The sequence below is a fragment of the Lampetra fluviatilis genome, chromosome 18, assembly GCF_964198595.1.
Source record: "Lampetra fluviatilis chromosome 18, kcLamFluv1.1, whole genome shotgun sequence".
NCBI lineage: Eukaryota > Metazoa > Chordata > Hyperoartia > Petromyzontiformes > Petromyzontidae > Lampetra > Lampetra fluviatilis.
In genome coordinates this window covers 4,194,871-4,216,470 of record NC_136292.1, presented here as the reverse complement: position 1 = coordinate 4,216,470, position 21,600 = coordinate 4,194,871, and the positions used below count along the sequence as shown (strand labels likewise).

Here is a 21,600-nt window from a genome sequence, read left to right as displayed (position 1 = left end):
TGTGTCGTTATTTAAGTTAAGAACATCAGCCTGGGTGAGGCCTACTCAACGCACTCCTCACGAAGCCTGAAGTCACTCCTACCAACCGCGGGCCCTCATTATTTTCAACAGTCACAAAAATACCAAAAAAATTACCAACAGCCAAGCAAACATTCGGCGGTACAAAAATGAAGTGTGCATTTTTCTTTTCAACTTATTTTTTTCCCCTCATCAAAAAAACGCCAACGCTTTAAAAAATAAAAGTTTGGAAATAAAGTATTTGGAAATGCATTGAAGTAGTGGTCAGTGTTTGGAGTCAAGCCAGCTGTTACAAAAATACATTTGTAATACAGCTTCAGAACCACATTGCCAGCCACAACTACAGATGTAGACATTTTTTACATCATTTAAGTAAAACCCTAACAAGTAAAATGTTTGTAGAAAACTTTACAATAAAACTAAACATGTTCTTCAAAAACGCTGCACAAAAAGGAACAAGTATAAATTGGTGACATTTTAGGCAATGCCCATCTTAAAAACAGAGAACACCTCTACTATGAAGAAGAAGCAGCTATGAAGAAGGGTTATTGCCTTAAACGTTGCCTTTCTCGGTATATATATATTTCCCTTCATGGGAGTGTTATTTACAAACGAGATGGATCTTTGATACTTTTACTTGTGCACCACTGCCAAAGCAGTATCATCATTGTTTATATATATTTAAAAAAAACTCTTTAAGTTGGTGTTGCTTTTCTGTACAAAGTTTTCCCAGTAATATACCGCGTGATGTACAATACGCATAAAAAAACATTAAATTCAACGTAAATGTCAAACTGTAGATTGCAGATCATCACCGGTCGATAGTTTCGCCTTTAATGGTCGCCAAAATACATGCACAGTTTTGTTCCAACTCATTCCTCGCATTTTTTTCTAAATTGTAGGTCCTGGCTGTGACATATTAACCTGGACAGGTAGCAGTAACCCTATCTGCTGCGGCTGACTGGCCATTCTCTGAATTGCTGAACATCGTCTGCTCAGGAAATGACCATATATTTTGTGAAATCCGATTCTTCGCTTTGTCCAGCAGTCGCTGGAATTCTACTACCCATTTTATCCCCCCCCCCTCCACAAACCTCAACACTGCCCAACTACAAACAACTATTGCCCCCCCCCTCGCCCAAGGGGTCAGAGAGTTTCTGGGTTAATTGGAATCAGACCCTTAATTAGGAAGTCCAGCATGCTCGCTTGGCGGTTGGGGATGGCCGACATGACCTCCACAAGGTTTGTCGATGCACGTAAGAGGTGCATGCGACACATGGCACACGCATGTTCCGGAGAAACCTCACAGTTACGAGAGGGAGAACGGACACATGTAGGTTATCCGAAGAGGAAGCCATTGAACAACTACATGAAATGGAAATGGCCAGTCCCTGTGTTTATGTACGTATGTACTGTATGTTGAACTTCTTTCGTACCATACGCAGCCAAGCGTGCTAATCAGAGGTTTAGTGAGAGTTGGGTGGTTTGGGGTGTATCTCCACTATATGGTAAGCATAGTAATGAATTACAGCTGTTTTAAATCTATTGTTGGATGATGGCCTCTTGACACCATGTCGGTTATGCAGGTTGCTCAACCGTAATTCAGCACGCTAGTCAGCGTGGGCTGGTGAAATGGGTGGGCATGAGGATGTTGGCCAGGAACGGTTCAGATATCGCTCGACGCTGATGTTAACCGCGTCCAATAATTACACCCAGGTCACTGCGTTCAAAACGCAGCGTGCAAACCGATGCAGCATTGGTCCTCCGTATGTTAATAGACGTGCAAACATTAATTGTTCATATGACTCGGATTATTGTTATGCAAATTCGCGCTTAGTTTTGACCCCGTGTGCAAATTGGGAGTAAGCGATATTGTCAGTCAGGTTAAAATGTCAGCGATGTTGTGTGGCGGGGGTAATTTGGGGGATTTTGTGCTAATTCAATGTTGGGAGGGGAATGATATGAAGAGCCACGCTCGTGCAATGGCTTATGCGGGACGGTGGCGTGGCCCAGCGGGGTAACACGTTCGTTGTTTTTTTCCAGAGGTTGAACGGTGTGAATCCAGCGGCAGCCCTGATTATAACACCGTGGGCGTATCAACCGTAAGACAAATACGCAACCATCTGCTTCACAAAATTGGAAGAAAAAAAATGACCCACAAAATCACTCAACTACAACCTGTGCAGCAATCGTCATCCCCTCGCAGGACCCTCCTGGGAAAGTTGTCATGAGACTCAGTGAGGATGTCTGAGGGGTGAACAAGCATACAAATTATACGAATATATTTCAATTGGCAAACGCGGGTGCTCTGTCATTTTCGGAAAGAAAGGTGACGTCCTCAAAAGATTTGCTCAAAAAAAATGCTTCAAACTTTTGAACGACTTCGTGGTTGTGATTCGTAGCTCTCCGGTGCGTTTTCAGGTAGTGCCATGTATTGTTCCATTCCTCAAGAAGCTCCAGGCAGGTGGAGTGAAACGTTGGGCATTTTACTGGTAGGAACCTCCTGGTTACACCAGCCCACAGGGGATTATTGTGTCCGTCGTGCAGGGAGGGGCTGGGTGGGGGGTGGGAGGGGAGGGGTTGGTCACCCTGTGGTGCCCTTATGAAACTCAACGTTTAACCTACTCACACCGGCTTGTGCCCGCCCTCACAGTCGGGCATATTTGCGGAATATACCACGCCACCGTTGACCCTGGCCATTGACCGAGCAACCCAACGTTCCTACCAGCTCCCTCCGCAGGAATGTGTTATCAGCAACGCAGTACAACCCGAAAACACATTGCAGAGGAATTTGAACCAGACTTTTACACTGAAGCGTGTAGCTTGTGGGATAAGCAATGTATTTGATATGTCAACATTGAAGAATAAAGATACAGACAAAACCAATACATTATTTCCAATACATATAACCAATACATGATTTCAAATACATAATAATTTGCTGAGTCATGTGTAATTAAAAAAGCACAAATGTAGGCTAATTAAGTTTCGTATGGACCAGAGTTGTTTAATGTTTAAATTTCTGTTTTATATATGCAGCATTGCACAGCACACTGTAAATCCATCATCCCACTGGGGTCGATAAAGTAAGTACCACTTTGTGGGGATGTCAACAGTGGTTGTCCTATGGATACATTCTTCCTTGCCATATGAACGTACATTTTTTCACCACTGCATCAGGGCTGTAACAGATTATGAGCACCGCTTCGATGCTATATATGAGCTGGGAATCACTTTCATGTGTAATGCCTTTGTAAACCAAGAACCTACACAAATGTTTACAGGCAAACAGAGAAACACACGATACATTTTTTTTTATAAATCCCGACCCAAGCATCACGTTTATATAGACTGGTATGAAGTGAGAAATGTATTGCTGGATTCAAATTGCGTTCCCAATGGCGATTCATCTTATTGTAAATTTGACTGCACTTGTGAACTCATTTGTTTATGCATGCATAGTCATTTTTTTTTCTCACCCACGACAGCCTTTGAAATACGGTCTCATGTAGAAAACATGTGTACGTTTAATTAAAAAATAAACAGCCCTCTGAGATGACTGGTATGGCTGTTTCCAAAAATATAAACCTAATTGATAGTGCGCATTTCCATTTAGATGGAGACTCAAGTGTGTGAAGTGGCCGTCTTCTGTGCTGACACAGTGATGTCACAGTTGTGTCGTGGAGATGTTCAGGAGCTGAGAGGGCTGATACGCTCATGAAAGAGGGTAAGCTGGCTCCATGCAGCCAAGGAATAGTCCAGACCGCTGGGCCAAGTGCCATGTTCACAAACCCGCTGGCCCACTTCAAAGTGCTGATGACACTGTCATTACCATGATCGGATAAATCTCCAAACGAAGTAAAACAGAATCTCCAACACGATTTCGACTTCATTGAATATAAATTAGGGTTTCATACAGAAATAAACACTGTTTTCCAATTCTATTACACCTGCAAATTGTTGAAGCTATCATTCTACCACTTTTTGACTACTGTGACGCTGCTTACAGATCGGCTACGAACGAAACACTAAACAGACCAAACCCCCTTCATAATGCTGCGCTTCAATTTGCATTGGATGTACCTACCATTCAGGACCCAACATTGTGACCGCCACTTAAAATGCAATCTCACATCACGTGACGCAAGAATAAATCTACATTGGGCCCTGTTCATTCATAAAATCCGTATTGGCAAATCTGTGCAAAAAATAGCAAATTCGTGAATCCCATTGTCAACCCCATGAAACCTAAGACGTCCAACTTCATTTGCACCGTACGTAGCCAAACGTGCTAATCGGAGATGTATTTTAACCGTGATGAAAGGCAATCTATAGTTGTTGTAACACCAAAGTTTTGCCACAACCTTGTTTCCTTCCTTAATATCAGAATTATTAAATGTACAGATATCACTGGATACAGGCACATTTGCCAATGTGATTTGTAACTTTGATCCTTGCCTATGTGTCGATAGTTCAATTTCTAACGAGCAATTTTATTGAGGGACTGCGTGTTGTCTCGGTGTGGTCTGGAACTGTTTTTGTTGTTTTGTTGCCCTGCCCATCCTTGCATTGAGTGTTGAAAAATTGGTGGTAATTTATGTACTCATGCAATCTGTACTTATATACTATTTTTATTTGTTTTTAGTGACTTGCTTACTTTTTCTCCACTTTGCACTCCAATTATGTGGGTTGTTTTTATTGTTTCTTGTTATAACTTTCTGACCCGCCCCGACTGGACATCTGTGAAAAGGAGCTTTGTAGCTAATGGGATTCCTCCAGGATAAACGAAGATTCTGATTCTGAAGTGGCCATGGGAACGTGACATTGTACTCGTTGTCAGTGACAATTGACACCCTCACTCTGACGAGTGAGTGAGGTTTAAAGATGTTGGATTTGGGAATTTGTAATGGTCATTTCAGATTCCACGTGACACCACTCTTGGCGGGAAAAATGCGGATGTGACATCATAGAAGTGACGTCAATTCCCGTGGTACCATATTTTCGGATCTATCCGATAAAAAATGTTGCCAGGTCATCTGAAATTTTGTATTGAGGCCTGTTTTTCAGATTAATCTGAAAATCAGTAAATTCCCCCCTTGGCAGCATGAGAGAGGCAAAATCAACTCTCTCCATCTTTGTATGCCCTTTACCAACTTTGCAGTAACAATTTGTTTAAGCCCCACCCTACCTCCCAATCAATCGCCATAGTTTAACAGCCTAATATTGAACAAACATCAATTACCTATGAATGGATCTGACTAAATAAATTAAGGTCGTCAATTAATGCATCAATGTGATGTCTTGACAAGTGCTGTGGTGGGGTATTCTGGGCAATAAAAAGGTAAAGTTACAGGATTGCAATGTCTTGCTCACAATCCTACTGGTGTAAGGGCCTCCCCAAGAGGGTATTTATCAGAGGTGTGGACTCGAGTCATGTGACTTGGACTCGAGTCAGACTCGAGTCATGAATTTGATGACTTGCGACTCGACTTGGACTTGCATAACAATGACTTTGTCCCACCTATGAGATGTGGACTCGAGTCATGTGACTTGGACTCGAGTCAGACTCGAGTCATGAATTTGATGACTTGCGACTCGACTTGGACTTGCATAACAATGACTTTGTCCCACCTCTGAGATGTGGACTCGAGTCATGTGACTTGGACTCGAGTCAGACTCGAGTCATGAATTTGATGACTTGCGACTCGACTTGGACTTGCATAACAATGACTTTGTCCCACCTATGAGATGTGGACTCGAGTCATGTGACTTGGACTCGAGTCAGACTCGAGTCATGAATTTGATGACTTGCGACTCGACTTGGACTTGCATAACAATGACTTTGTCCCACCTCTGGTGTTTGGCCTACTCTTCCACACGAGCCAAATGTCTTGAAAGAGGTGGAAGTACCCACACTTTACCCCACCACACGCAAGCTGCCGATTGACTAACTGTGGTGTACCCATTTATGCTGTTGGATTTGACAGGAGGTGAGGATATTTAAGTAACCTGCACCTTTTTGGTTCGATTCTCACACCGAGAGGTTGAACCGCAGACTCCCCGGGTTGCAAGTCCAGCACTCTAAGCATTAAAAGTGCTCTGTATCTAAACATCTTGGCCTATCAACTTTCCAGACCTATGCTGAACAGAATTTGTTCATACGTGCACACCTTTGGCCAGGTTTTGCCCTTCTGGGGCTCATCAGTGGAGTGACATTTCTTCCATCCAACGCATCAGGGAGGTTGGTTATAATTAGAGGATGTTGCTCCTCTTTGGTTTATGAATTTGCGTAACCTTTGCTATTACCAATCTGTCATGGGCTGCCGCATTGGCCATAGTTTGTAGATGACAGAAAAAAACCCTTGCATTGACCCAATTGGGTACAGCTGTACACCGATACACGCACTCTTTCTTAAACCTACATTCTCTATTCGTAACAGCTGCTGCCTTGGGTTCTTTGGCCAGATCCTTTTTACAATATGAACAGTGTGTAAGTGGAACATGCATATGCTTTATCACGTTGCCATTCCGCTGCTTCCCATTTAACCACAGACTTCCAAGTTTGGCAGTCTTATCCATTCAAATGCACAAATGTAAAAACCGGCAGTTTCCACCATTGCAAATGAGTGATTGGTAAAGGTATTGTTTTAAACATACCAGACAAGGAGGAGAGATTGAGAATGCGAGAATTGTACTGAAGATACTGTGAGCAATAAAGGAGGGTCTAGGAAATCAGAACGCCCTGTATATGTACAACTTCAATAATGGGGGGTTGTTGAGTTGGAATGGTTAGTATGAGGACTCGGGTTAATACCAGTGGCTGCTGGATAGTTGGTTAGGATTATGGTATGAGGGCCAGTACTAGTGACTGTTTGGCTCATTAGTTAGGATTATGAACAGCACTAGTGCCCGTAGCTGGTTGGCCAGTTGTTACGGATTATGTGTAGGGATTGCATTTGGTTGGCGAGTCCGCTCTCCCCTTAAACCGTCTGTTTTACAGCACGCCCCTCTATCACGCATTTTGCAAGGTCTCTTGCGTCTCATTCCCACCACAATGTATGTGTGTACGTGAGAGGGGGGGGGTGTAGCGGTTAGCGCGCTGCACTATGACCCTGGCGACCCGAGTTCGATTCCCGCTCACGGCCAACACCAGTGATGATTATCTGAACTGGTCCCGGGCCTCCCCTAGGTCGACTCAGCCTCAAAATGAGTACCTAGTGCGGTGTGTACATTTCGCCACTCGGGAGACAAAGGCGGCCGGGCGTGGCACTGGCTACCCACCCCTTCGTGTGCTGTGCCGGCCTTCAAAAGTGCTCGCTAACAGCACTTGCCCCAACAGTCGAATAAGGCTATACGGGAGATTTGGTGGCAGGAGTGGAGAGACTGGGCCTTTGGTTGATAAGATGCTTTGCATACCTACCAGGGGAGCTTGGGGGTAGCGAAGGGGGGGGAGTGTTGAGGCCGAGAGACTGTGAGCCAGGGCAGGGCAGCACCGCTACCGGTGGGTAGATGGGGAGAGCTCAACCCGCCACAGAACGTGGGAGGGCTTTTCTTTTTTTTGTTAATCGTGGACAGGGAGCCCAGGGGACCGCCCAACGGGACAGAGTGGATCCGGCTGCTCGGCCCCTGGCCGCTCGGCTAGTGTCTCTCATCAGAGCGGCGGATGTGCTCGGGCGCTGTGTGTGTGGGGGGTGAGTGGCTTAAGGGGAAGTAAATTGGGCCAGATGGTGGAGTGGAGGTTGGGTGTGGAGAGCACTGTGGAGTGGTATAAACACCGTGACGAATCAAGAGCATCGTCTGTGGTCTGTGACCCCCTTTGGCACCTCCACTATTCGGGTCGCACAGCCCAGAGGGCACGCGATGCTTAAGAAGGTTGCACGTTGGAAAGAATTACAGTGAAACCTTGGATTGCGAGTAACTTGGTCTGCGAGTGTTTTGAAAGACGAGCAATTTTTTTTTATAAATATTAATTTGATCAACGAGCGATGTCTTGCAATACGAGCAGTACATGTATACATTGTGTCTGCCGAGCGTCACGTGATCCCAACTGAGCCAATGGTTCTTCTCTCTTGCTGCGGGATTGTGGGTAATCATCTCCCATGCTCGGTCTCAGTCGGCGTGCCTCACTCGTATAGTCAACATCCGTGCGAGTGTATACTGTTTACTGTAGTGTTGTGACCACGTGTGTGTGCATAAAGCATTTTTTTTATTGTGTCCAAGTGTAGTGACTGTTCTTTAGTAACTGTACTGCAACAATGGCCCCCATGACAGTGAAAGTCGTCCTACACAATAACCCTCCTCCTCCTCTCCTCTCTCTCCTCCCTCACACCAGACACGATTAAATGTAATTAATAAATTGTATTACTTTATATAAAATTTTAATAATAAAAATATAAAACAAATATTTTGTATTATTCATTTTTATATGAATACAGTATTTTTGGATTGTGGATCTAATCATCTGAGTTTCCATTATTTATTATGGGGAAATTCGCTTTGATATACGAGTGCTTTGGATTATGAGCATGTTGCAGGAACGAATTATGTTCGCAATCCAAGGTTTCACTGTACAGAGAATTACATTTGTGGCCTATTGTTACCCTACTTTCATCCGCTACGCTCGCCTGAGATTGAGACTTGAAACGGCAGCAGGACTATTGCCTTGACGAAGATGCTCGAACGAAATATAAATTTTCACAAACGTATAGTAATACAAGTGTTTGCTTTCACCAATCCACGTACGTACGTTCGCCATCCTTTAGTGAACCAGGTGGGAACGCAACAATGCGTTACGGCTCTTCGTCAATCCAGTCCTTGATGAAGGCCTCGCTGCACGATGTCAGTTGTGAGGGTCGTTTGACCATACTTCACCACGTTGAAGAATTGGTCAGGAACACATCATAGAAGGGGAGTTCCCTGGACCGTTTCAGATATTACTTGCAACTGATGTTAGTCATGGCCATGAATCAAACTCACGCGTCTGGGTTCATTGCACAATGTGTCACTCTTCTACTACCTCGCACCAATAAGCTATTAGTTGCATAGGGAAGGTTACTAATATTGCAGACCTTTGGTGTGCAAATTAACTATTGGAATTATCCAATGTTGCGTGTGTGCAATTATCGCGTCACACAATTACATCGTTAACAAGCAAATGCCAAAGTCTTTGATTAAGCACAAAGACTGCTAAAGACTGACGTGACTCAGACTTTTATCTCCATCCCATTAAGAGGGATGTTGTGGTGAATGCACTCACAATATACCTACGTGACATGCACTCCAGTAATGTGATTCAACAAGGCTGCCTCTGAGAATTAGTCACTGTGATACGTGTCAAGATGTTGTTTGTAAAGAACCAGTTTCCATTCGTAGCATCACTGTCAAATTTGGAGGCATTTTCATCTAAGCTTTCCACCGACCATAAACATAATGCTATCTGCAATTGCTCTATACCCGGACGGAAAGGTGACATAGTGGGTAACCCTTGCACCTCACAGGAACTAAGGGCTTGGGTCCGATTTCCGACACGGGTGCCTTTCGGGTACATTCTCGCCCAGTTCTGCATGGGTTTCCTCGGGTTTCTACACTCTCCTTCCATGGCTAAAAAAGACAAGATGTAACTGGTATTGGCCAACATCCCATTGCTCATTCCGCACCTCCGATTAGCACGGTTGGCAATGTACGGTGCATAAAAATAAGCTCAACATACATGCATATATTGCTGGAAAATGACCTGCAAATTACCTAATGGGGTTACACACGGCAACATCATTACCTCCGGTGGAAACTTAGTCGGCCCCTTCCTGAAAAAGTGTTGAGACTCAATGAGGCTTTCCTGGGTATACAAGTGTAACCATAATAAGAGCCACCTACAAATGTGCTTTCCACTACAGCGTCTTCATTTTTTTTAAACAAGTGTTGAGGAGTAGCGTGATGACGTCACGGGGTAGTGGGATGACGTCATGTCACGGGTATTGTAAGGGGGTACTCAAGGGGGACCCTTGTGATGTGAGCAGGGTCGTTGTGGGAGCCAGGGAGTGTGGATCGGCTGGAAGAGGTCTCAAAGAGATAGCCGAGAGTAGAGCTCTAATAAGCCTATGAGAGCCGACTGATAGTGAGTGAGGTTCTTCTCTTCCTCGGCCGGATGGTGTTGGATGAGCTCCCGTCCCGGTCAGAGTGAGAGAAGCCATAGAGATAGCCGAGGTTAGGACGAGTCGAGCTCGGGGGTCCATGGGAAGGAGCAAGTGTAGGGTACACCTACCTCTGGTGTGAGTTTAGAGTGTGAGTATTAACAGTGTTTCATAAACGGTGTAAGCCCTTACTTGAAGTTCCGTCTCCGAGTGGTTCTACATCTCAACACAAGGATGACTATTAGTATGTACATGTGAAAGTTTAGCCTATTATTCACACTCATGCAGCGTTGACTTGTAATTACTTGTGACATTTTACATTATGTATTGATATTTGTTTGCATTATATGCATATTTTATTCAGCAACTAAGGACACAGTAATGAACATAAAAAAACGATTTAAGGGGCCGTCCATAAATGACGTCACGCACCTAGGGGGGGGGGGGCTCAGATTTTTGTGACGATGTGTGATGAGGGGGGGTGGTTTACGAAATGTGACCTCACGTAAAAATGCACAACTTTAAATAATATAAAATTGTTATAACAACACTAATTGTTATAAAAACACTCCTACAACATCAGAGTGCAACGCCACATTAAATATGCACTACAATGACAATAGTTTAAAGCGATTTGAAGCATGTTTTATTTCCAAAATGGAAATATGGTTTTTGGGGGGGGGGCAGAGCTTTGTGACGTCATATTTGAGGGAGGGTCTGACTTTTTGTGAAGCCGTGTGACGAGGGGGGTCAAAAATTGTCCAAAATCGCGTGACGTCATTTATGGACGGCCCCTAATGCACTTTGCTTATTGGGCTACTTGCAGGAGAAGGGTATTTTGCCACATATAAGAGAACAGTTCCAGTGTAAATATAAACGAATTAATCTAACCATTATTTAAACATTTTACAACCTTAAAAACTCTGAACTATTACTTTTTTATTTTAGCAGGTAAGGCCCACTGAGCTATATAGCTCTTTTTCAGAAGCGACCTGCCCACAAATGATAACTCAACAAAGTGGTTTATCATGTGGAGATTTAAAGCAGTCAAATGCTCTAAATGCATGTTTCTAAATGTGGAGGGGAAAAAACGGAGGACTTGGAGAAAAATCCACGCGACCACGGGGAGAACATGCGAACTCCAAATATGCAGGCATCAGGGTCGGGATCGAACCCACGACTTCATGTATACTTGGCGAGGGAGTTAACATCTTTCATGAGGGTTGCCAGCCATCTCAGCTCCTGAACTTCTCCTGGACACAACCGTGTGTTTCTATCCAAGTGTAAATGTGCAGGCTGTAAGATGTATACTAAAGACACCGTGCCGGGTCTCGTGGATGCACGGCTCCATCCTTTGGGTAATTTAACAAAGTCACTGCTGAAGAGGACGTTATTCCTCACCTTTGACTAACAAATTGACATGGTGATTTTCTGAAAAGTGTCAGAGAGGTAGGTGGTAGATGCAAATTAAAGAGAGATCAAGTGTAAAGTCACGTAGAAGGGAAATAAACATAATAAAATAATTCTCACGACGTTTCGGCCACAACGCAAGCAGCCGTCCTCAGGTGAAGACCAGGTCTGTCGGGGAGACAGCGTCTCCATTCTACGTGACTTTATCGAAAGAACCAAGAAGATGAATCCCTGCAGTCACGAAAGCTTTAAATCGAAAAAAAGAGATCAAGTGGGTAAGCATGAGAATTGACAAGCTGTGATTGGGTGCCAACCAAGACTGTTTATGAGTGGGGATGGCTTTTAAACGGCAAGGAGGGAGGAAACGTGAATGTGTTGTTGTGATTATATATTTGCACGTCAAGCTTGGTACAAATTGCAGTGGCGCGTTACGCGCAGACGCGGTTAGGACGCATTGATGGCATCGGTTTGCGTTGATCTCTTTAATAAACAATCTATGTCCATAACCTGACGCATGTTTACGACTGACTTGGCCTGCAGAGCCTCGTATAGCGGTACACAGTGATCAATTTGCTCCACCTCATGCTCGCCCCCCACCCCCTTTGCTGCCTCGCCATCTCCCCCTCTCAGCAATCCAACCCAAGCGAGTAACCCGAACCCTGAGTGTATGCAGGTGTGCTACAGCCTCTCTGTAAGGGATTTTTTTTTGTTGGGTCACAGTGTGAGATTCCATGCGCTTAGGCATTATAATGCAGCTACGAACTCCAAACCATGGACCATGTAACCTTGCACTGCCATGAATATATATTTGAAGGCGGTGTTATCTGTAATTCACCAAATCCGAGACAAAGCAATTGAATGGCTAATTCGCTTACAACTTAATCTGTAACAGTTGCTCAACTTGGGCTCCTAAGTTTTACACATGACTGTTTATTTTAGGCCGTTTTAATCCCTTTGTTAATCCACTGCTGAATGAAAAGCTCCCCAAAATAAGTTAGTCATGGAGGTCGTTTGGCCACATTTCACCATGCTGATCACTGGAAATTGGTGAAAAGGGGGCCTATGGGCCTGCTCACATCTAATTCACCACCGATGTATCCATGCCTGGGTTCGTGGCACGGTATGCTAACCACTCTGCCACCACTCCACCCACACAGTACTGGAAATAATCAACATGTAACTCATCCTTGAAATCAGTCAAGAAGATATTTTAATCATATACACCAGAGCAAGTGATGACTGTACTGTGCACATACATCATATAGACCCAATTGCAACGTAAAATTACCACGTTCTTCGTTTAATTGTAACTTTTGGTGCACAAAGGATACTGACAATTAGCACTTGTTGCGTTTTCCTTTTAAAGTGCTCCAATCATACTATTCCCACGTGGATATGTGTATAAGAGAAAACGTAATTTGTCCATCTGCGAGTCAGTCAATTAGTCACAGGACTCGAGTAACCTGTGGCTCGATCTGGCCAGAAGAAACCAGGCACCTATCATAGTCATGGCGAGCTTTGCACAACCTTTGACCGAGCGCAAAAATACCACGGATGAAAAATGTTGACATTGCTACTAATTTGGGTTTTAGAATTTAAAACAATTATCTTCACGTTCCTATCATTTTTTTCAACTTGAAAGTTGGAGCTAAAGACGAAGATTTTTTTTTATAGAAAAATGTCAAGTAATATGATCCCTACATTGGGTTTTTTTTCATTCTTTGGATAAACTTTAATGAGGGCGAAAGTGGCGAGGTGCTTGAGAGTAAAGTCTAATGAGGCTTCTGGTCACTCACGTGAAGTAGTTTTACGTTTTTTGTCCCAACTACATTTGAGAAAAAGCTTCACCCTGTCGCGAGGATACCCTGGTACCAGCTTGTGTGTGTACATGTCTAGATCTCCAGTTGCGCTACCATACACCTCAGCACTCACCCATTCACTCCAATAGCTCATTCCCTCGTGGTAAATCGCCTCCTTATCACTCGTCTATCGTTACTTACTATCTTGCTATTTTCCTATGAACTTCGCTCATTGAACCTGAGGAATCGGCCTACCACACCGACGGTTTCTCGTTTCACTCATGTTGTGTTCAACCACCACACTTGCAGGGCAAACAGCATCTCGTGCTGTCTCATTACAAGCACCTCTCGCATCCCTTTTCTCAGGTTCTTATCATCTTGTTCAATTCAAGAAATATATAAACTCTTTTCTATCACACCATCAACAAGGGCTGTTTGTTTCTGACTCCTTGTCATTTTTTTGGCCTTTGGAGCTGTGCTCAGCAACTGTGATTAAAAAAGGCCTTTGGTCTCACTAATAATATGGGCGTTTAGAATCCCTTTCCTGGTTTTACCTTTATCACACAGAACGCTCTCTGACAAACTTAAATTCCAAGGTGTTCGGAGTGATGTGCAAATTACCCTGGAGGTTTGAGAGACGGGTGTTATAATACGATTGAAGATCATACCCCCCCTCCACCCCCCTCTAGAAGCATGCGACTAAAATGTTACGATATACCTGGTCCAAGAAAATATTCCACAAATGCAAAGGGTCACCCAATAATGGGGTCTCAAAGCTGGACAGAGTTGAATTTCTTGACTTAAAGCTTTCGTGACTGCAGGAATTCATATTTTTTGGGTATTTCGGTAAAGTCACGTAGATATCTACGTATCTATGTGACTTTACCGAAAGAACCAAAGAGTAATTCCTGCAGTCATGCAAGCTTCGAATCTAGTTTTTTTTCTTTCGTTCTAACTTTTCTGGCAACAAATTCCCCATTCTGGCAGTTTAACCAACAAATGACAACACAATGTTTCTCTCCCAGAGTGCTATACACGCCGCGTTTCTACTTTTGGTTCTTTTTTGGCATCGTTCGCTGTACACGGTGCCAGGAAATTACGCCTGTATTGAGTGCTGACTCACAGCACTGACCCTGACCCTCAGTGCGTCGCGTTGAAATTGGGTTAAATCAGTCCAACTGTGCTGAACACGAGTGCCACTTGTTCGGTCCGTGTTGTGCAAGTGAGTGGAGATCATTTGCTGACTATACAAGCCACATTCCCCCATCCAGTGCTTGGATTCTTAAAGTGGCAGTTTACTTTAAAAGGAGCTATTGCTACTCTGGACTGATTCGGTTCTGTTCATGTGGATGTATTCGTGATGACGCACATTGAATAGGAACTACGGGCACAGCAGGTAATGCAGATACTCCATTACATGGCTTGTTTTTACTTTGTTTCGTCTTTTTTTATACTTCATACCGATTGTGCTGTCAAACATCTCACGAGACAAGATGCGTATTTGGATCTCCGGCAGATCACTCTGTTACATTGCTGCTGATGTGGATCACAATTACAGAATGGAACTATTTCAAATAAAAGTACAATTTCATAATGACGTTATTTTTTGGCGAACAGAATAAAGTTTTTGCATTAAAATTGTCAAATGTTACGGAATATGTATTTGAACGAGTACAAATCGTTTCTTGAAGACATCGTTTCGAATCGAACAAATGTGAAAATAATGTTAGATAATTATGGATAAAAACATACAAACAAATGCAATTAATAATACCTTGGTGTAGTAGCAGTATTAATAACAATACGTATTATATGCAGGAAAACCTCAACTACGCATCAAGATCCTCTTTCGGGAAGAAAAACCTGCCTTGGATATTGGGAAAATTCCTTATTTAATATTTTTTGCATGTGTGAGCAACCCTCCTGCAACCGCTTCACATCATGATAATCTGAGCTTGATCCACCAACCTCAACTCCATATCACTGGGTTATAGGCATGTGTCACCACCACCACCACCACCTCTGTACTTCATTTCATATTTGTATCAAGGTTATAAAAAAAACAATGAAGGTCTCACATCCATTCAATCGCAAGTTATTGTTTGCGCCGGGTTCCAGCAGAGACGTTTGGGATTATGGCCTTGTTGCGCGTGTTGTCACTGCAAGCAAGTGTATTTGCTGCGACCACCCATCACCCCAGCTCACCTCACGTATAATTGCCAAAACAGTTACTATATGGAGTAGTGGACCTGGGTTATTATACGGAAGGAAAACAATCAAAGCCTGCACGCTTCCCCCACCGACTAGACTGCATGAAGTGTTGCGTGATCTGCAGTATTAGTCTTACTTATATTTTTCTTTCTTTGTTGGGCCAAAAAAAAACACAGCCGGATTAAATATACGCACACGTGCTTTTGTGGCGAAAAGCGATTCATTGTTTCGTGGCTTTTTAAAGAAAAAAATAACACGACAATTATATAACAATGACGAAAAATTGCCAACCGCAAAAAGAGTTTGACTTGCCAAATTATACGCAATGCTATGAACAGGACATCTAAATCAGCAAAAAATTTAAACAAGTGACAACATTTTTAAAGAACATGTGAATAACCAAAATATCTGCATTTACGATATCACGTGCTTACGTTGGACTCGTGGAGCACGCTATACCATTAAAACATGTTAAAAGTGTTCATAATTAGTTTGTTTTTGGGTTATATCGAATAGTTATAATGCCAATGTTCATCTGTACCCTCGGCCACCCGACACAGGCAATGGAATGAAGTTGTTGTGGGCAAATATGCCTTGCTTTGGTTTTTCCGCAAAACAGAATGTTGAAAAGTAAGCATTTTTTTAATGATTGTATTATTATTAAAATGATACCCATACAATATAACCGAAAATGTACTAATCAGGAATCGTAGGATTAGTCGTGAAAGCCAACGTATAAAATGAATTTGTTAATAATAGAACAAATCGAAAAATAGATATATTCGCCACATTGTGCTAGATTTGGCTATAAAATATATTCACATTTTAAAGCTTGGGTTGAGCGCCTCTTCAATAGCCTGTACACATCAGGTCACACCTATTTACGTTTATTCTGAGAGAAATCAAACAACTGCATCAAGGCGAATGACTACTTCAGCCACTTAAAAAACCATGTGGATAATATGAGTGTATTAACACGCTCATATTAGAATCCATCTCAATGTTATAGTCCAGTATTAGCAGTGTCAGACATGTTTTATGAAAAGGCTTTCAGCAGGCATAGCAAATTCAGGACCTCCATATGAAGCTAAAACAAGGCCAATTTATAATTTATGTACGACAGTGAAATTAATACCTAATTTGAATTCACCAGTACTCCATTAGACACTGAGTGCATGGAATTTTTCAGGTCAGTAGCGCTGGTTTGTACTAATCTACCAGCCCATGACAGGACGTGCAGAAGAGCTAAAGTATAAGTGTAAATCTGTTTCAATGTGTATTGTGTGTGTAGAGACGCAGAGGATGTGCATGATGAGTCAGGTTGTCAGATAATCAGGCGTGCAGCTTGGGCTGACCTACTTATTTAATATATATTTTCAGTATATTTACCTGTGTAGACTATGTGATTGGGTTCATAAGAAAGGTGTTATGAATTAGATCGTGTGTCGATATGAGTGCATGTCGTGAATCAACCACCACCCGATACAACCAATTAGTGGGTTGCCACGATATGACGATACCGTCATAAATTGTACCATATAGATCCACAATGATCATTACATTTTCTGTAAGTATTAATATTTTCCTAACAATATATAAGAAACAAAAACAATTAAATATTGCAATACAAATTTCAATTAATAAAAAAATAGCTGTTGCCCATTACACTACATTTGTGCTTAGTAAAACGTTTTCTGTGTGACAAATTGATGGCATGGTGGTTGTGTAGCATCATTTTCTGACGTGTACATTGCAAGTATTATGGATTGTATACAAAATTATGTTTATGAATGCAATTTCCATGAAACTAATGGGTCCCATGCTGTTTGTGAATGGATGTGGTCTGTGACATCAAGAAAGCATGCTGCTCTTATTGGATGTGATTAGGTTCGGAAAGTCGCATCTGGGCCAGAGTCTGCCTGTTTAAACACATGCTGCTGAAAAATATCGGTGCAAATGGGTAAAAAATTTGTTTTTACTTTTCGTGGATAAATAGACTCTTAACTGTTTATTGATCTATGTATTGCTTGAACACCGCTGGACGGTGATTATGATGGCTGGTAAATGATTGTGGATTATTACATCACATGGTTGCTTGGAGAAGCCTTCATCCATTCGTGTTTTGATGATAACCATAGTTATTAGCATATCATTGACTATTCTATGTTAAGACCACCTTTAGAATACATATATCAGCGTGATACTTTTTTTTCCAAGTAAGGCAGACTTGTGCATTGGTTACACATCAATTGCTTGTTCTTTGTAGTTTTTGGTGCCATTCCTTAATTTGCTTATTTATTTTCGAGTTTCCTTGGAAGCAGGGTTTTCATTTCCTTGGTAGTGGCTGTATATGGGATTTGGTAATTATATATAATTAAAGAACAGCGTTATGGGATGCTATTAGTATGAATTACGCAATATAAAATTAAAGTATAATAATGATTAAGATCAGTGGTAAAAAGTAACATTGAAGCTTGACTCTACAGCCCTTTCCAATCCTCTGCTGGATGAAGGCCTATCCACAAAAGCCGGCCGTGGGTGGTTGTGGACTATAAATGTTGACCATACTTCACCACGCTGGCCAGCGCAAGTTGGTGAAGGGCGGGGAGGGGGTCAGGACTGGTCCATATAGAGCTCATCACTCTCAGCCATTGTAAGAAATTAAATTCAAGAAGCAAGGATTCGTTGTAAAGTACGCGCTCATCACTGTGCAACTAATCCACCCAAAACACGTAATGTACAATACATTCATATGTAATATAGGCAAATTGATATACAGCAGTAATTAAGTAAGAAAAGTAATTGCGAATAAGGTCGGTGGGTGTGGAGTGTTGGCACAGTGGCTAATGCCCTCGTTAAACCCAACTACAAGAGTAATATTTCCAACAACAGCTCACATCGGGGATGGTTCATATCTGAACCAGCCCTTCACGAGCCCGCTACATTGCCACATACTCGCCAGCGTGGTAATGTATGGTATGGGGAGGTGTTCATCCAGCAGTGGATTGAGAATGCGCTGCAAACTTCGCGACTATTAACGTTGTTATTTTCTGTCGTAAAAAAACACATTTTTAAGAACTTACTACAATGCGCATTTAAACATACTGCAATAGTACAATTAGTTATCAATACAGCACGTGTCAATGCGATACTGTGTAACACACTCCACTACGACTAAATACTGCCGAGGCAACATTTTTCATATAAAGTCAAGTACACTGCTTAATTTCAGTTGCCTTGTAATTTTTCATTTCAACACGTGTTCATTTACCATATGTACACATACAGTGAAACGCATATAACGCTGTGTTATAAGAATACATTGTCAGCAACCAAGAGATGGTAGTGCGCCTGGAAATGTTTTAATCCCATGAAAATGTTGCGTTTTAACAAAGTCGATATTTTTGCCCGCATCACAAACCTGTTGTCTGTAATTCTGTCACATAAAAAAAAATCAAAACAAGGTCATCCATATCGTAGAGCCCTCTAATAAAGCACATTAATAGTGAGTGATATGTGGCTTTGCTTGCATGTTTTCGCACGTTTCATTAGACCAGGGGTCGGCAACCTGCGGCTCTTTACGGGCTGCTTCTTGACGATATGTACGTATGTACAGTATGTACTCAGATGCATTGCGGCTCTTGAAATACTGAATTTTGTACCGAATTGGAAAGAAATGGCTCTTCTTGTTATTTTGGTTGCCGACCCCTGCATTAGACGAACAGACAGATGGACATGGGATGCACGGCAGAGTCGGACACATGGCTGAACAGGCGGACGGAAACGATGGACGAACGAACGCACAGATTGATAGACAGACGGACAATCAAGGGATAGACAGGAGGGACAGACAGAAGGACATGGGATGCATGGGAGGGGGGGGGGATGATCCAACAAACATATGGATTGGTTGGACGGAATCAATCGATGAAGAATAGATGTTACGCGGAGCAAACGGATGGACAGATTGGACAAACGTGGGAGCTATTGTACTCACAAGAAGATGCTGTCCCTGGGCAGAGGTGACGGTATGTCAAGGTTTCTCATTCCAACGCACTCCACCCTCTGCTCTAAGCATCGGCAATTGGCCGGACAAAGCCAGGAGTGACATGCCACGACATGCAGTAGCAGCAGCAGCAGCGGTGGCGGCGTCAGCGCTGATCCTCCAACCCACATCTCTCGTCTGCGTATGCCGAGCAACTGGTGTTGTTATTCCTACTTACAGCTACGTGTGTCGGAGGATGTCACCCGCTGCTACTACACCTTAGGTCAAACTTCAGGTCCCTTCCCGAGTCGCGTCGGTGAGCACAGCATCCCAGGGGGGAGCAGGCGGGCTGGGTCTGTGATATTTAGGGTTGTTAACCCGATTGAAAACTTACAGCCTATTAACACAGTTGAATAGCTTCTGCGAGTAACGCTGGGCTTGCTCGCACGTGTGTGTGTGTATGCTCAACTCAGAACTTTGCGCTCTGTGCTATTTATGTCGCCTTGCTACGATCTCATTCTATAGTCTGCAAGATTTACACAGCGCACACGCGTACGCATGTACGTGTAATTACAAAAGCGCGCGTCTGTATCTGTGTGAGTAAATACACCGGCGGCAATCCCTGCTCCGAATACGCGCGCGTGTGTGTGTGTGTGTAAATAGTATTGTTATACAGCCGTGTTAAGAGATTTAAAGAGCTTGAAGCGCGGGGAGGACTCGAATTTAGCCCACGAGTTTGAATCCTTTCGGCGAATGCGCGCTGCTGCGCCGCACGCGGTCTCGATCGGGCTAATTACCGTGGGTAGTTTTAAGACGGAGGAGGCTCGGTCGGGGGTGGTTTGTGGATGGTAGGAGGGGTGGGTGGGGGGGAGTAAGGAGGCATAGGATATTTAATACGGAGGTGCCATAAACCCAACCCCACAGTGCGGTTGGTTGGGTTATACGCGGTCCTTTTGATTTGCTGCTGGGATTTTTCTTATATAGCAGAGGGCCAAGACTCCCCCCCCCCACATCCCATACACTCCTCCCCTTCTTGCTGTTCCCACCCTGCGTCAGAGTGCGTTCTTCGTTGATTGAGGCTGCAGGGCTGTTGACATAACAGCAGCGACCCCTCTCCGATGCTCATTGCTGAGTTAAAGATCCCAAACAAGTGTCGTACGATGCGTTTCTCATAACGCCATTCCCAGGGGGTTAATGCCCCAATTCATCTTTCACGGGTCTCTGGCTGGGGTGGGTCGAACGCGAGTGGCGGTCACAACCACAGCGAGAGGTACAATAAGCTAAACTATTTTATTTTATTTCACCAGGTGAGGCCCACTGAGCTGTATAGCTCCTTTTCAGAAGCGACCTGACCGCAAATGATAGCTCAGGTTTCTAAATATGGGGGGGGGGGGAACGGGGACCGGAGAACCGGGAGAAAATCCACGCGACCACGGAGAGAGACATGCAAACTCCAAATATACAGCAGGCGTCAGGGTCTGGATCGAAGCCACGACCTCCTGCATACCGGGCGAGGTAGTTAACATCTCGCCGGGCACGGACATATTGCCTTGAGTCGCCGATACTCCTGGTTGAAATTCAACCCTGGTTGTTCCTCTTGAACCACCACGCACGGGAATACGTCTGTCCGCTATTTACCAGTCTCTTACAATCCAATGCAAATTGAGTGTACACACCGCACGCGCCTGATGATTGATAAACAATTGCCCTGACGTGAGTGACACCGATATTTCAAGCAAATGTTGGAACATCGTGTAAGTGTGCAAATGTGAGTCCCATGTGACGTTGAGTAGTTAAACTCTTTCTACGTCTTATTGTGTAGATAAATCTCATACAGATGACCATATTATATTCAATGCGCACTACTGCGACTTATAATTAGGTGGGTGTGCCCATATTTGTATAACTGCCTTGGGACTGGGCCACACGTTTTAGGTGCGTCTTGCTTTCCGGAGCGTCTTATAATCTGGAGAATATGACAACAGAGACCTTGGACAATCTTAGTGTATGTGTAGTGACATTGAACGAGTCACTGTAGCGCGTGGCG

The 21,600-nt window shown here is 43.4% G+C and overlaps 1 protein-coding gene across 2 annotated transcripts in view; it reads right to left on the bottom strand.

The window, feature by feature from the left end:
• Positions 1-20,020, bottom strand: part of LOC144937012 (follicle-stimulating hormone receptor-like) — a 45,623-nt gene extending 25,603 nt beyond the window's left edge. For both annotated transcript variants that reach the window (XM_078864250.1, XM_078864249.1), the window contains exon 1: positions 19,566-20,020. In XM_078864250.1, the coding sequence (XP_078720376.1) occupies positions 19,566-19,744 (179 nt within the window). In that variant the 5' untranslated portion in view covers positions 19,745-20,020. The remainder of the gene's footprint in view (positions 1-19,565) is intronic.
• Between the last annotated feature and the right edge of the window lie 1,580 nt (positions 20,021-21,600).